The 17,398-nt window shown below is 28.9% G+C and overlaps 1 protein-coding gene and 1 long non-coding RNA gene across 4 annotated transcripts in view; one reads left to right on the top strand and one right to left on the bottom strand.

Annotated features, from left to right (window-relative positions):
- The first annotated feature begins 261 nt into the window (after positions 1-261).
- Positions 262-17,362, top strand: LOC124423394 (aquaporin-like). Of its 3 annotated transcripts, none has more exons than XM_046961076.1 (6): positions 263-417; positions 1,575-1,770; positions 12,503-12,690; positions 13,040-13,183; positions 13,619-14,068; positions 17,112-17,362. In XM_046961076.1, the coding sequence occupies exons 2-5, from the start codon at positions 1,632-1,634 to the stop codon at positions 14,054-14,056; spliced, it is 909 nt and encodes a 302-aa protein (XP_046817032.1). In that variant the 5' UTR covers positions 263-417; positions 1,575-1,631; the 3' UTR covers positions 14,057-14,068; positions 17,112-17,362. The 3 variants fall into 3 exon arrangements, with proteins under 3 accessions (XP_046817033.1, XP_046817032.1, XP_046817030.1); XM_046961074.1 differs by having other exon boundaries at positions 14,597-17,362; XM_046961077.1 differs by lacking the exon at positions 13,040-13,183 and having other exon boundaries at positions 262-417; positions 14,597-17,362.
- LOC124423399 overlaps positions 2,207-17,398 on the bottom strand; it is a 39,853-nt gene continuing 24,661 nt past the window's right edge. The window contains exon 3 of the long non-coding RNA XR_006942068.1: positions 2,207-2,498. This is a non-coding gene — a long non-coding RNA (uncharacterized LOC124423399). The remainder of the gene's footprint in view (positions 2,499-17,398) is intronic.

Raw genomic sequence — 17,398 nt, 5'->3', positions numbered from 1 at the left:
CTCGCGAAACGATTCAGTCTCATCGAAACCAGCGTGGCAATAAAAGATCTACTTGTAAATCTTCAAAAAAAAAAAAAAAAAGAAAAAAAAGAAAGATAAAGAGAGAGATAGAGAGAGAGAGAGAGAGAGAGAGAAAAAATATATATATATATATATATATATAGAAAAAAGAGAAAAGAAAAAGTGTCGAACTTGACTTCGATGATTTCTTTCTTTCTTTGTTTTTAATCCAATTTTCGGAATCTCTAAGTGTCGTGTCGATATTTTTTATTGTTTCTTTTTTTTTTTTTTTTTTTTTTTTTTTTTTTTATTTACTTTTTCTTTAAATTTATCTTCTTTCTCCAAATCGTTCCAACAAACGGAGACAGTAATTTTCAACATTACGGGAGTTCCTCTATTCACATCGAATCTACAACGGTAAGCTCGTTATCGATTTATTTGTATTTACACTTTTGATCGTGCAATGTCTAATATTTTTCTTTCTGAGTGGACGCTAGAGTAAATATATCATATTGGTACTAAAGTTTAGCCTATTTGCATTCATTTCTTTTCTTTTTTTTTTCTTCTTCTCCCTTTTTTTCGACTTCGTTTTACGATAACAATTTTATGAATAACAATTATCGATAATAATAAGTAGTCCGGTTTTTTGAAAAAAAAAAAAAAAAAAAAAAAAAAGTTAAAAAATAGTTCATTTGTCAATTCCTTATCTTTCTTTTCTTATCTTCGAAATTCCTTTTTTTCTCTTTCCCTTTTTCTTCTTCTTCTTCTTCTTATCTTTAAAAAAATATGTATTTCAATGTTATTTAAAATGATAGAAATATCAATTCTTTGCTTTTAAGACATACGAAAAAATAAATTTATTTATGTGCATATTTAAACGATAGGTAATGCACTTAATACGTTTATATTATTTGTATTTTCATTTTGAAAAAGATCATTTAAGAAAAATATTTCATTATCAAATCGTTTTACTTGAATTCACTTCGATAGATAAGAGAAACACCAGATATATAAATATAAACGTCTAAATAAATGTTACGTATGTTTCATTGACATTGGAAAAATATATAATTCATCTTTGCATTAATATTTCCGAGATAAATCATATTTCATTTTGATTTAGTTGCGTTTTAGGACGTAATCGGAGTAAGACTTAAAAAGATAAAGCTACAATCGTAGATGCAGTGTACACAAAACACACACACACACATATATATATATATATATATGTACATACACGCATATATACTAACCTATATACGATTTTGATTACGTGCAAATTTTAATTTCGACGGAGACATTGCTTTTTTTTTTAATTTCAATTGAAATATTAAATGTACTAAATGTGCTATTAAATGTATTAAATTTCATTTCTATATTACGCGTTTGTTAATTTTCAATTAATTCTATAATCCAATATTTATAATAAACAAAGTATCGTAATATCGTGAAGTTATAGGGGGAAATAAAAAAGAGAGAAGAAAATTGTTAACAAATTATCGTCCTCACAATTTCGATTTATATGAATAATTTTATGACACGAGAAATATATAAGAAATTATTTGTACTTTCAGAAATTCGTACATCGAGTTTGAAGATCTATCAAATTCTAATAGATAAATTTGATCAATATGGAGCAAGGCGGAATCTCGATAATATCACCGCCAGGTATTACAGAAAATTCCATTGGAAAACCAACGAAAAACATTGGACTGGCATTGAGATCAAACGCGGGTATTAGGAGTGCCAAAGAGAAGCTGAAAGCACCTTGTGAGTGAAATTACATTGAATTTGATCGTGATTCAGTAATATTAGTTCCGACGATAATAACGATGGTTACGTTTACTCGAGTATAAACGATTGAATTAATCATAAATTAATACGAATTAGACGACGTTTATGAATTTGTAAACACAAAGACTTTGAGAGATTTCATTGGTCGTAGAAATTTGTTATTAAATTTCATTCATTGTCATTAATGAAAGTCGTTTGAAAGATTTTTCGAAGGAATCATTTCGAAGGATTAATAATTCCTTTTCTTCATTGTCTTAAATACTTTTGATATTTAATTAAAGTTCAATAATACAATTTAATACATTGTGATAATATTAATTATGATTGTTAAGGGATAAAATTTAAAAGGGGGAGGGGGAGAAAGGAAAGAACAAACAAACAAAACAAGAAAAAGAGAAAAAGAAAATCAACGTAAGTCCCGAACAATATATTTAAACATACATTATGCATATGATTTTGCGATACGATTTCTCGAAAATCTCATCAGACTTTAAGCACGTTTGATTCTTACATAACAGGTGAATATTCTGGCAAGCGTCCATCGTTTATCTCATAAATCTGTAAAGCAAGACGAGTTGGTATCGTTCCGCCATATTTCATTTTCTTCCTCGTTGATTTCTCAAGGAGGAAAGGAAAGAAAGTATACGTAGAAAGGACGCTTCGTGCCGGCTGCATTCTAAACGATGCTCTACAACTCCGGCGGACTGAAAATTAGGTTAAAAATTCAATTGAATTCGCCGTTTCTCTCGTCTCGGGCTAGAAAACGCGAGATGGTTTTATGCGCTAACTCAACGAGCCATGCGTCAATAACATTCTTATTTTCATATAATAGATAATAACATAGAAATGAGATAAAAAAAACTTTATACCAAAAAGAATCATGCGTATAAATTTCTAGTTGACCATAGAATAATCGATTTTACGTTAAACCCGTTATAGCATAGTTGTTATTATGTAAAATTGCAACTTAATCGTGCGTACGATAAATTTTCCCTTTCCTTTACGTACAATAATTTTACGTAAATCCATTAAATTCGTTACGGTACTTTTTATAATGGTAAATAAATAAAATTCAATATTTCATAATATATTACGATGAGTATCGTTGATGTAAATATCCGATATACGGTATTGCACAATGCAATTTTATAATAAATAATGTTCTATATTATTTTTATCGTATGAATTAATATAAAAGAATTATTAATCCATTAAATTAACACGATTGTTAATTAAAAGTAATTTGTTAATGGATCGGAGACATTTTTTTTTTTTTATCTTTTCGTATTACTTGAATTTCAAAAGAAATTCTGAAATCGAGAGAAATTCTTTTGAAAATGAGATCAACCTTGTACTCTTCTGTTCAGATTTTCTATGAAAGAAAGTGCGTCGAGAGTTAGAAACACGTGGTAATGTTCGTCCCGGATGTTTTTACGATGCATTAGGTACCTCGTACATACTCCGTTATACTCTAAGAAATCTTGCTAATGAAATTAGATCGCAATTAAAGAGCAATAAGCGTACGACCATCATGATTTCATTCTTACGTCCTTCCTTCGTGCAAACTTACGTAAAGAACAACTTACGTTTTGCCTATTAATTTTCAAAGCATCGATTGATCATTATTTTTGTAATAATTATTTATATCAAATTTGACATCATACGTACCTAATTCTTTCTAATTTTTTCTTTTTTCTTTTTTCTTTTTCAATTATATTTTATTATAAGCGAAAATCTTATTCACACAGATATATATATATATATTGTTTCATTTAATTTTGATAGTATAATTATTAAATAATTAATTCATATCTATTTGGATTATGATTATAATCGATTTATGATATATATATATATATATATATATGTATATATAAATATTCCTTGTTCTTGAAATTATTTTAATTTATTGCATTTAATGTTGCAATTAATAATAATATTTCGATTCCAATGATATTCATTGTTATCATCTGATATTCGAGGGTCCTCTCTTGTTCGGCAATTTGTCATTATCGAATTTTCTCTCTCGTAAGAACGACTATTAGTCTTTGTAGATCGTGTACGAGGTCGTTGATCTTTGACGGTAATGAAGATCGTTGACGGTGAAAAGTAAGAAGTGATCGAGACAGTTCTCTATCCTCGATCTTGAGTAGAAAGTAGTTCGGTTAATGAGAACGGGATGCATTTATGCGTTAACTAAAAAAAAAAAAAAAAAAAAAAAAAAAGAAAAAAAAATGAATTCGCGCGAAATAATGACGAAAGAAAGTATAAAGATACTTTTTCGTACTCCGTGTATCGTTAATTATTTATTAAACTTTATAATATCATGAAAAATAAAATATTTAATATCTTTTCTTATTAAATATTTTCATATTAAATTTTTAATAAGAGAATATCAAAGAAAATAATTTATCATTAAATATTTGTTAAAAAAAAGGGCATAATATTTTAATTTGTATATCATTAATGACAATTTTTACATTTATTAAATGACAATGGTTCGTTTGGATGTCGTTTAAAAAGGAAAAAAAAAAAAAAAAAAAAAAAAAGAAAAGAATAATAATCGTATGAATATTAAAAGATGGTTTATAAAAAAAGATGAACGAACATAATTTTAATAATGATGATGCCGATGCTGATGATAATAATAATGAAAAAAAAAAGAGAAAAAAAAAAAAAAAAGGATAATGAATAAAAACGTCGCGTATTATTGATCTGTTGAAAATTCATTTGAAGACACATCGTTTCTGTTTATCACAGTGAAGTAAAATTTCGAGAAGGTCCGAAGTTAGCAGAGGGAAAACTTTTCCGTTAACCTAATACTACCTCTAAACTTCGTCTAAACTTTAAACGAGCGATTTATCAAGAGCCATCGTAATTCAGCACAACCCTTCCTTCCTTCGAGCGTTCGTTCTCACGAGAGTGTTCGTTCCTCGTTGCTCCACTTTATTTCTTTTTCTTTTTTCGTTTCTCTCTCTCTCTCTCTCTCTCTCTCTCTCTCTCTCTCTCTTTCTCTCTTTCTCTCTTTCTCTCTCTATCTATCTGTCTCTATCTCTCTCACTCTCTCCTTTTCTTTTCATTTCTAAGTTGCAAGAGACGACGATATACATATACGTAGATAGACGCACACACACACACACACACATGGAAGCATTTACACGCAAAACATGCATACACAGGACGAACCCAGGAAGATGTCAGTTAGTTTAGACACGACTAAAGAAGACAATGTCTTTCTATCCTTTTGTTAAAAGTAGTAGTAAACCAGCTGAGAAAAGAGTTAGAATCTTCGAAGTACACGCATTTACATTCATTACTTTTTAGAAATGGCTTCCCTCTCACGTTTGCCGAAGAAACGACATTTAAATGGAAACTTTCTGCCTCGAAATTGTGCAATAACACGCGCGATATCAAGTAATTCCTGAATTATTTTGTTTTCTCAAAGGTCGGTCATATTATATTCTTCCTGCTTGATCTCGGAATATTTTTGTTGATACCTGCGAATGAAAAGAAAGAAAAAGAAAAGAAAAAGAAAAAAAAAACAATTATTACCGTCATATGTTTTATAATAAAACGAATAAAAATTTATACGACGAGAATGATGATTATTATTCGTTCCTTAATAAATCCCAATAAAAGATATTAAAAGGAAATAAAATAAATAAATAAATAAACGATTTAATCGAATTCGTAAAATATAAAGGAAGTAATACTATTATTTTAATCGATCGATCGATCGAGCAAACGTAGATCTTTTGAGAAGATAAGAATGAATTATTTCTTACGTTTATTCGAGGAGAGTGAGCAGGTTGAATGTAGTTGAATCGTCTCCATTGCTTTCAGGCCTCTCGGCCATTCACCGCGAACTTGACCTACTGTCACACTTGCAAAACTTACGATGCACGTGTATCGTACGTTTTATCCTTTCCTTCTAACACATCTATCGATCTCTAATAAAATACGATTCTTCAAAAATTACTTTCTATTATTTCCATTACTTCTTATTATTTACATTCGGATAAATCGGATCAATGATCGTGAAAGCGACGTAAAGAAAAAAAAGAAAAAAAATAAATAAATAAATAAAGCAATCGCAAAAATCGTATAAACAGGAGAAGAATTTTTTCTTTCTTTTTTTTTTTTTAATTAAAAAAAAGAAACAAAAAAAAAAAAAAAAGAAAAAGACGAAGAAATAAAGACCGCTTAAAAGTCCGACAAAAATTTGTTAATTCTTTTTAATCGAAATTATTTTGACGAGTATATTGATATTACGATTGCATTATGTTTGTCGAATTTAAAGTTCGAATTGATTTGTGATGATATTGAACAATCATTATCATAATAAAGGATATAAAATGTGCTTTTAATATATAATCTTAAATAAATAATATCATGTTAATTCATATCGAATAATGAAATATCAAGATAATGATATATCAAAGTTCAAACATTAGATATAAATATATATTACTTTTTTTTTTTTTTTTTGAAATAGCATCACTAATTCGAACCTATTCTTGATTCTTTACCTATCTTTTTTTTTTTTTTCCCCTTTCCCCGTTCAACTTTTCTTTCGACCGAAACGGATTTATGCAACGATCTTAACAATCGAGTATCGAAGTTACTTTCGAAGCGAGATTTCCCATCGCGAATTTCATTTCTCGACGTTTCGTCCGTGACGATATCGAACGCGAGTTGCATTAGATCAAGAAAATCGAAATAATCGTATATCGAGAATTTTATTTTCTTATATAATTGCACGTTACATTCGTACAAGTCATTTCGAGGATAATGATCAGTGAAAGACAAATATTTTATACTTCGATTAATTGAAATCATTTCAAGTTTTATCAATGTTAAACATTATTTCAAATGTTCCATTTCATTTCATTTTATCATATTTTATTTTTTCCCATTCGATACGAATAAATTCACAATCATGGAAATAATCTAATAACTTTAATCGCAAATATAAATTGAAAGAAAATGAAAAGAATATTTTACGCATTGCTCAGAGTTTAGAATAATATTCTTTTTTTTTCGCGACAAGCTTTTGAAAATAGATTTAGTTTCATATATTCGTTAATTTATTGACGCACGCACCCACCCACGCAAACGATTTTTATCAATATTATTAATCGTTAAATTTTTATCGATATTACTAATCGTTACAAAGAAAAAAAAAAAACCTTTCGAATTTATGAAATTGCTTTACGCTCTAGATCGCATCAAATGATACATAAGGTAGGAAACGGAAATTCACACAATAACGTTGTCAGAATCTTTCATGTATCTCTCTCTCTCTCTCTCTCTCTCTCTCTCTCTCTCTCTCTCTCTCTCTCTCTCTCTCTGTCTCTCTTTCTCTCTGGGCAATAAAAACACGATAACGTGATATTTTTCGAACAGGAGACCAGAGAAATTTACCGTTTTCTGTCGTTCGAGAAAGCGTCACGCGTGTGACATTTTTAAAATGACGATACGTAGACAATTCTAGGCCGTCACAGTGATAAATTTTAAAGCCGAATATAAACGACATTTAATGATAAAAATATACGAAACGAATCGGAATAGTGATACGTAAATAAATAAACGTAATTAAAATAATATATGAATTATATAAGATTTTGTATTTACAGGAAAAAAATATTGTCCTTTCATCAATCATTTCCGATAGTTATTTATCTGTCGAAGAAGAAAAATAAAAAGAAAGAGAAGAAAGAAAAAAAAAAAAAGAAAAAAAAAAAGAAGATGATTCAATTAATTCTTTCCCTTTTTTACAATAATTTTATTTTCTGTTCAATTAATCTTTCCCGATCAATGAAAATTCTTCTTAATTAAGAGTGACCACAGGCGTGACATTTACAATGGGATATATCCAAAATAGGAAAATAAAATCTTCCATACGAGATTGGTATAAACATTTGGAATGTTCGGAGCAAAAATTCGCTTCGTCGGGGAAAATTTTGCTTCGCCGACTTTATTAGAAAATGAAATTAAGTGAAATTAAATAGTCAGTCAGTTCGTTATCGAACGCAAAGTCAAATATTGGCCACGAGAGTTGACCGAAAATCAACTTCGTAGGGAGTTTGAAAAAATGAATATATATATATATATATATATATTTTTTTTTCCCCCTTATTTTCTTACTAATTTCATCCCCTCGTTAGTGTTTTGTTTGGTTTGGTTTTCTCTCTCCCTCTCTCTCTCTCTATATATATATATATATTTTTTTTTTTTCGTAATTGCATTAAGATCAAATGAAAAAGAAAAAAAGAAAATAAAGTAAGATAAAATAAAATAAAATAAAATAAAATAAAATAATAGTAAGAGTACACTTCGAAAGGATTTTTAAATAACTAATTTATGACTGTTCTCTTTTCTTTTCTGGTATTTTTTTTCTTTTCTTTTCTTTTTTTTTTTTTTTTTTTGTTATCTCTTTTTTTTTTCTCTAAAGAGAAAGCATGAACACGTTTGAAATTTCTCAATATTAAGTATAATAACAGTTATTATATAGAAAACAATGTATTCCTCATGGAGATTGCGTGTAAACATCGCATTATCAACGAATAAATGATTCTCCTGAGAGTTCGTCGAAGTCTTTATCGGAGGATCTCAATATCGTGCTTTCATCAGGGTACGATTTTACATCCTAATTAGTCTGGTTAATTGAACGTCGGAGGTGTACCATTTCCCCTCTTGTGATAAGGAAGAAGAGAGAGAGAGAAAGGTCGACGAAGACTCGTACGATGGAACAAAGGAAAACCATAAAAATGTCCATATAACGAATTAAAATCATCGAGATGAAAAGATTAAGATTTAATGTAAAATATATAAAATCTCGTAATTAGTAATTATTATTCATAAATTAGATATTCTTTGAATTTCACGTGGAAAAGTAAATGAAATTTTTTTATTATTCAACGATGAGGATTATCTCAAAAAAAAAAAAAAAAAGAAAAAAGAAACACTGTCCGATAGATTTCGTTCGTTTTCATTTCTCTTTTCTCTACCAATCCTCCCCCAATTTAAATCCATTCGTTATATTTTTCTTTCAATTTCTCTTGGGTCACTTGATAGCTGAACGAGATCCATTCAGAGAAAGCATTGTGCCCTAAGGAAAATGAGTTTTCATTCAACGGAGAATTGGATAACCAATACTGACAAAACTATGTAAGTGGCATACGTATGTACCTTACATATGTACGTGGATGTAACAAAATTCTACTCTTAAATACGATTCGATCGAGGCTTTACCAAATATCGGATAGTTAATGGAAAGCACGTCTACCGTTTTCGGTTCGGTCAATCGTAGAGACAATCGTTAAAGTAATTTACAGAAGACCGGAGAACTTTTATTACATACATATGTATATATATGTATATATATATATATATATATATATATATATATACACGGTATATATGTTCGAGAATCTAGCAAAAAGTAAAATACATTCGTTATATATTTCAACGTTAAAACCCTATATTACTAGTTAATATACGTATATTAATACAATCAACAAGGTTGTTAATTACGGAGTCGATTAAAACATATCATTCATTTAAACGGGTAATGTAGATTCCTATAATTTTATGATAACATCGATCATCAACGTTATCCCCGTCGGTACGAAATTAACGAATTATAATATGGCATTCCTTTCGAACGCTCTTCGAACATAATTCTCGATCAATAACGTCTATTTCTTTCTTATCAACTCTTTTTTTTTTTGCTTTCAAATCACGTGACTTTTCTTATTCGATCATTCGAAAATATACTCGTGATATTTCATTTCCAAAAATAAAAGAAAATAATCATCGAATTGCTACCAATGACTTTTCTTTAATTATTAAATCAATCCTTAAAAAACAAGAAAAGAGAAAAGAAAAATTAAAAAAAAGAAAAAAAAAAAAAGATAAAAAAGAAGCAAAAAGAAAAGACGAATAAAAGTAACAAAAATTTGAAATTCCTTCCTTTACGAAAAAATATGAGTGATCTATAATCTGCATTAAATTTCAAAAGAGAGATAAAGAGAGAAATAGAGAGAGAGAGAGAGAGAGAGAGAGAGAGAGAGAGAGAGAGAGAGAGACTGAGAGAAAGATCAAAATAGAAATATCAACAGAATGAAAAAAAAAGGAAAAAAGAAATATATATATATATGCCTCCGAGATTGTTGAAGAGTCGGCAGAGAAAATTGGTAACTAAAGTTACATATTACTTTCACGAGTTTCGTGCAATAAACGAGCGGGGCTGAAAACTTTCATCGTAATTATCGCGTATTCTCTGGGCTAGCTTCGTTTTTAATTAGAAAACGGGAGATCTCTATCGAGCGCGGTCGGTCTTTGAAGTAACAAATACAAAAAGAAAAAAAAAAAAAAAAGAAAAAAAAGAAGAAAAAAAAAGGAGAGAGAGAGAGAGAGAGAGAAATAAAAAGAAGGTGAAAGAGAGAAAAAAAGAAATAGAGGAGAAAAAGGAAAAAAAAAAAAATAGATCAAATGGAAAGTGCCGGTGGAATCTCGTAAAAAGGATTTCCACGAATACACACGACAATTATTTCTCTAACGTTATTCGTGCAAATTATAAACGTAAAAAATTCTTTCTGGCGTAACGAAACGCTAAAGATATTTTTCATGTTAACCGAACAATTTCAGTCCGATCCTTGCCACGATATTTCTTCTCCCTTTATAAGATTTTCTTTAACTTTTTAACAATCATATTGATAATAAATTTCAAGCTGTTATTACAATGATGTAGAAAAAAAAAAAAAGAAAAAGAAAAAGAAAAAGAAAAGCAACTCTGTTGAGTTTTCATAATAATCCGTATTAACAACAGATACTATTTAACTTTACTATTCGTGTTTCGAAATTAGAATGTAAAGGAAATCCATGAAGATATAACGACTCGTCGAAAGTTGACTCATTTTACGAATGCATGCTTTTAATTAATGACTTCTCTTTTTGTCTCTTTTTTTTCTTTTTTCTTTTTTTTTTTTTTTTTTTAAACCATGATAACCAAGAGATTTCAATGACGACGGATCATCAATGTTTTCAATACTATGACTTCGTTATTGAATCTAATTATATCCTGACCACGTACGGTTAATTAAGGGAACAGGATGGTAATATCGATGCGAACGCTCAATGGAATCTCTCTGTATAATTTAGAAGTATATGAAGGCTAATGTATATGCTTTATATATATATATATATATATATATATATATATATATATATATAAATATTTATATAAATATTTATATATAAAGTAATACAAACACTAACAAGGAATGTTGTAGCAACATAGAATACATCGATTTTGTTTTGTACGTTCAGAAAGATCTGATAACTGTGAAATGCATGTAATTTTAACGTTATTATAACATTTTTAATAGAAAATTAATCGTTTCCTTAAAGATGAATACTCATTTAATTAGAGATAACAATTTTTGTAAACGCAAAATCTCCGATATTCGTTTTTTTCCTAATTTTTTTTTTTTTTTTTATTTCATTTAACAAATTTCATATATCGAACTTCAATTAGGAATGCACGATTATTTTCACTGTGATATGCATTAATTCCTATTCGCTTTCATGTAAATTTCAACTTTGATCCTTGACCCCGACGTTCGTGGAAGATTCCGATAATCGTATTCGACTTTTAAATGACAAACTTTCTGCCGATGTAACTTTGTACGAAGAGAACTATAAAACGGAACGAAATATCTTCCTCGTATCTCTCTCTTTATTTTTTTCATGGCGATTAAAAATTAAAATAAAAAGAAATAATTAGAAAAAAAGAAGAGATAATTATTTATTTAATACTTTTCATTATTATCATACTCTAATATTTATCTATGTAATATTATGTTCCAGTTTTTTTACACGATTTTAATGGAATTTAATTATTAATAAACATATAATAAAGAACAACAATATAATAAATATAGAGAATAGTAAAGATAATAGATAATAGATAAGAAATATAATATAACGTTTATAATGTACTTTAAAAAATATAACATACTCTTCTTTTTATACTTATTTTACTTCTTACACGTATTTATTTATTTATTTATTAAAAAATTAAATAAATAAATAAAGAGGAAGAACTAAGGGAGAATATAGATTTTTTTTTTGAAGGAAATTGACATCGAATGTCAGGAACTTTATGAAAATGTTTTCGACATCTATAGTTTCTTTCTATTTCTCTATTTCTCTCTTTATATATATATATATATATATATATATATATATTTGGTTTTCTCAAAGTTAGCCCAGCGTGATTTTCTAAAGTGCCTTAAGAATTATTTATTTTTCGTCCACACGAATAGAAGCCGATCGTGCGCAAAAATGGCAAACTTTCGTCTTACGTCACGTCCGATTACCTCTCATCTATCATGAATTTATTTTTCTTTTTCCTTTTCCTATTTTTTTTTTTCTTTGCCTTTCGAATTTTTCCACCGCTTTTTTGTGTGTCCCTTAGGAAACGACGCACTCAGAATTTTTTTTTTTTTCTTTCTTAATAATCGCTTCTTTTATCCTTATTGAAAAATATCTTAGTTTAGGATGAAATCTGATTTGCAAAAATAATGTTATTCATTAATTATTTTTCTTTAATAATTAGTCAAAACAATATATATTATTTTTAATAATTATATATATATATATATATATATATCATTTTTGTTTTCTTTATCGTTTATTACAGGGTTAAAAAATCTAATAAAAGAAGAGAAGTCGATCTACGAGACAATCATGGTACTTCTAGGAGAGATCATCGGCACTGCAATTTTAGTTTTCATTGGATGCTTGAGTTGCGTAGGAAGCATGGGTATCGTTCCACCACTTTATCAAATTTCCATGAGTTTCGGTATTGCAGTCACGATTGCGATTCAGGTATTTGTATAAAAAATCTCAGTGAGAAAAATTTTTCATTTCAATTATTATCTGCACAGTGTAATTAATTTTTTACGTATTTTACGTAATCATATACGTACTCGTATAGAAACAATACAAATGGAAAATAATGTAATTCATTTGTCTCAATTTATTTCACATAGATTTATTATTAATTAATATTAATTATTTATTATAAATTAATATTAACTTTGTAGAATTTTTTTCACTCATTCCTTTTTTCTTTACTTCGTACTATTTTATTTTTTTTTTCTCTCTTTCATTATATTTCGTATCTTTTTCCGTTTTTCTTTTTTTTTTTTTTTTTTTTTTTTTTTTTTCTTCGCAGTGTGTAGGTCACATAAGCGGAGCTCACATAAATCCATCGATCACAGTGGCCAGTTTAATACTCGGCCTTAAGTCTCTACCTATGACTGGCCTTTACATTTTTGCACAATGCTTAGGAGGAGTCTTCGGTTATGGTTTGTTAAAGGTCAGTCGGACAGTCAATTGTTACGTTTACTACTACGATTACGCGTATCATAAAACCATTTTTGAGAGCTTCGAACGTTTATGGACATAATGAAAAAATTTATGGGAACACATTTGATACACCTGTCACATTATTTCTACTTTTTTTCGAGAACGAACAATCTTTATGTAAGGTCATCCGCATTTAATTCGAAATATTTTCTCTAATCGTATGATTGTTCATAAAACGAACTCATAAAAGTATATGCTCGATTGCAGACACATGATATGACTATAAAAGTTATAAATATTATTATAAATATTTATTATGAAATTAATAAATTTCATTCGATTATTCGAATGAAATTTTATATTGTTCATCTTAATTCAATTCTTTTTTCTTTTTTCTTTTTTTTTTTTTCATCAAGCATAACATTAAATAAATTTTGAATTTCAGGCAATAACACCGAGTGGTATGTTACACGGTGGAAATCCAGAAGATACGATTTCCTTCTGCAAAACCGACTTACATCAGAATATAAGTGTTTTTCAAGGATTGTTAAGCGAAATCATTGCAACTGGTATATTGGTATTCTTTGCATGTGGCGTTTGGGATCCAAGGAATGAAAAAAATTCTGATTCTGTGCCACTGAGATTTGGCTTTTGTGTCACCGTACTTTGCTTCGTTTTCATTCCTTACACCGGTTGTAGCTTGAATCCAGCTAGATCAATCGCACCAGCTATTTGGAATGGATATTGGAAAAATCATTGGGTCTTTTGGATCGGTCCAATTAGCGGCGCTATTATATCATCCATTCTTTATCGTTGTCTCTTTTTACCTACAATTAAAAAGAACGAAGACAATCAAAATACCTTGACCGGAATAGAAACTTAAACTGATCGATACGTAAGCATATTTTCTTATATATTTATATATAGTATATAATGTCGTTGGATTTTCATACGTTAAGAGGAAGAAAATATTCTTCTTTTTTTTTTTTTTTTTTTTTTTAAATTGATATTTCAAATAGAATATAATTTAGGCATACTATCGAGATTTTTAAAATTTATTCAATTGACATTTATTAATTAATTAATTTGTTTATTCATTTCGCTCTTTCTTTTTCTTTTATTTTGATATATATATATATATATATACACACGCACACTTTTACATTGTTAAATCCATTGATTGAAAAACGTGAAAGAGAGAGAGAAAGGAAAAAAGAAAGAAGGAAATATTGTCCAAATTGATTTTATTTGTTTACTTTTGGAATTACATTTTTATTCGAATATTTCATTCAACTAGATCGACTATCTTTTCTAACTCAATCCAATTATCCAATCGTTATTTTTTATATAAACGTAAAAACGTAACATCGAACTATCAATTAATTCATTAAAATGAATATTTCAATTCGTTTTCCATTTTCAGGCGTAATGATCACAATTTGAGAGAAAAAGAGTGAAACGGAGAGAAAGAAAGAAGGAAAGAAAGAAAGAAATAAAGAGAGAGAGAGAGAGAGAGAGAGAGAGAGAGAGAGAATCCTGATAGTTTAATCGAGCCGAAATAATTGGCGCTTACGAATAAAAGGATAATGAAAGGATCGTTATCATTTGAAGAAGGAGAGAGAAGAAGAGAGCTGATAAGCCGAAAATTTATAATAGCATGAACAAAAAGATCATGTTCCTTGTCTTTTTTTTTTCTTTTTTCTTTTGTTTTTTTATTTTATTTTTATAAACTTTTCTTTCATAATTTTGTGGAAAAGTAATCGAAGCATTTTTATCTTTTGACAATGCCGTTCGATGAGAAATTCTTCGAGTCGTCGTCGTCGTCGTCGTCGTCGTCTTCGTCGTCGAAATAATTTTCTTTTCTTATTTTCTTCTTTTACTCTTTCTTTTATAATTGTACAAAAGAAATTCATATAGTTAAATTTTAAGATTTTAGATTTATCCATCCCCCGCCCGTCGTCCCAATTTGCTCAAATCCCCCGTTCTTTATAGGCGGGAATTTTGTAAGAAAAACGATTATCCTCGATTCGTTAATTCGATTTTCTCAATGAAATATTTCTTCAATTAGACGTATCTTAGTTTTGCACGTAGATATTAAGTTAAAATCAAAGTATTTAAATTATCCCATATATTTATATCAGTATAATCCATATTTTAAAGGCTTTAGTACTTTGTCGAGTTTCCTGTTTCGTTCGAGAAGCTCTCATTCTACGTAAGTACGTTATATACATACATATGTACATAAATATGTATTTATGTATTTATATATCTACGTATATGTATGTATTATTGTCCATGAATTGTCGAATAATTTAATATATTTTAGTTAAGAGTTATCGCAAAAATCGAGTGATGAGAAATAAAGTATATATAATTATTATATATAAATATTATTATTATTATTATTATTATCTCTCTCTCTCTCTCTCTCTCTCTCTCTCTTTCTCTTTCTCTCTCTCTCTATATATATATATATATATATATATTGTATTCTAAAATTATTTTATTTATATATATGAATGTTTATTTACGATATAATCGCTCATTTGAATCAATTGTTTTTATAAGCTAAAACAATGTATATGCAGGGTGAGTCAAATGAAATTAATTATTCACTTCAGTATTCTTATAATTATCAATTCGCTCTGTATAAACTCATAAAAACGAAACAAATTTTAATCTGTGATGCGTGAACGGTACCGGATGCGTGCAAGAACTTATTTTCATATATTCAACAATTTATTTATAATAATAAGAAGAAAAAGTATTATATTATATTATATTATACTATATTATATTATACTATATTATATTATATTATATTATATTATATTATTTTCAATAGTTTTATATAAAACGTAAGAAAACGAGTATGCACTCATTATAAATTCTTCTTTCACTTAAAAGGATTAAAATGTCTTTAATCCTTTTTATATAAAATCACGAATCATCGTGAAACTTTATTCGTAATATTAATACGAATAATCGAGTCTTATTAAAAATTCAGAAATCACTATAGCTTACAAAGCATTTCTTGGGATATGGGATGGGGATGAGGATGGGAAGACAACAAGAAAGAAAAAAAAAGAAAAGAAAAAGAAAAAAGACGAAATTAAGAAAAAAGTAAAAGAGAAAAAGAGAAACAGTCGTGCGTGTAGAAAACAATCAGGCGTAAAGCGAATGGTAAAATCTCATTGGATAACTTTGATTAATCGTCGAGAGAGAGAGAGAGAGAGAGAGAGGGGGGATATTTCTCGAAATTTTCGGTAAAACGATTTGTCCTCTCTCTCTCTCTCTCTCTCTCTCTCATAAACTTCCGGCTTTACGCCGAGCGTCGTGTATTAAAGCTCGTCGTTATCATAACGTTTTACTCGATATAGCTCGTTAAGCTCAACGCCTACGACGTGAACGTGCTCTACGCGGGATGGGAGAATAAGAGAGAGAGAGAGAGAGAGAGAGAGAGAGAGAGAGAGAGAGAGAGAGAGAGGGAGGGAGGGAGGATGGAAGATAGATAAAAGGGGGAAAAGGAGCGAAGGAAGTAAGGGTGGGAGGTAGTAGGTGGGAGTAGGTAGATAGGGAGGGATGAATGCTGGACGATGTACTACAAGAGGAAGAATAGAAAGAGACAGAATAGATAAAAAAAAAAATATATATATATAGATAGATAAATAGATAGTCAACGGCAGTTTCCATAGAAAATAACGCTCTCGACGCGTCGTTTCCCGAGGAAAATTCGCAATAACGGAATTAGTCCTGCGAGTTCAGGAAATTAGCTTCGTTCTCGTCTACGAACACTACCGGTGAAAGTTTTAATTGTGTTCGGTAAAGCGCACGCGACATTCACGAATACTCTTAGATTTTCCCTTTGCTCCTTTTCTCTCTATACCTTCCCTCTTCAACCCCTCTCTTTCTCACCTTTCTGTTTTAACCCTTTTCAGATAACGCACATCTTGATGCTTCGAGCCGAATGGTAAATCGGTTCACGAGTGGAGTCATCAAATCGAGAATAAATGTAAATTGTAAATCTCGTTGTAATCTTTTAACGAGGATTTGAAAAAAGATGGAAATTAAAGTACACAAAGAGAAAAGAAACATAACTCGAGAATATAATCGAACGTGTAAATATTTAATTTTCATTTACATTACGACGTACGTATCTATGTTCATAGAAATAAACTTAAGAAATGAACTTTTTCTATCCTTCTTCTCTCTTTCTTTCCTTTTT

Source organism: Vespa crabro, chromosome 4 (genome assembly GCF_910589235.1).
Source record: "Vespa crabro chromosome 4, iyVesCrab1.2, whole genome shotgun sequence".
NCBI lineage: Eukaryota > Metazoa > Arthropoda > Insecta > Hymenoptera > Vespidae > Vespa > Vespa crabro.
This window is presented reverse-complemented; position numbering and strand designations above follow the sequence as displayed.

Excerpts from the sequence above, each read along its gene's own strand:
- LOC124423394 (XM_046961076.1), top strand. The coding sequence starts at position 1,632 with ATGGAGCAAGGCGGAATCTCGATAATATCACCGCCAGGTATTACAGAA. Across the intron at positions 1,771-12,502 it reads AGAGAAGCTGAAAGCACCTT|GGTTAAAAAATCTAATAAAA; the intron begins GTGAGTGAAATT and ends CGTTTATTACAG. Across the intron at positions 12,691-13,039 it reads CAGTCACGATTGCGATTCAG|TGTGTAGGTCACATAAGCGG; the intron begins GTATTTGTATAA and ends TTTTCTTCGCAG.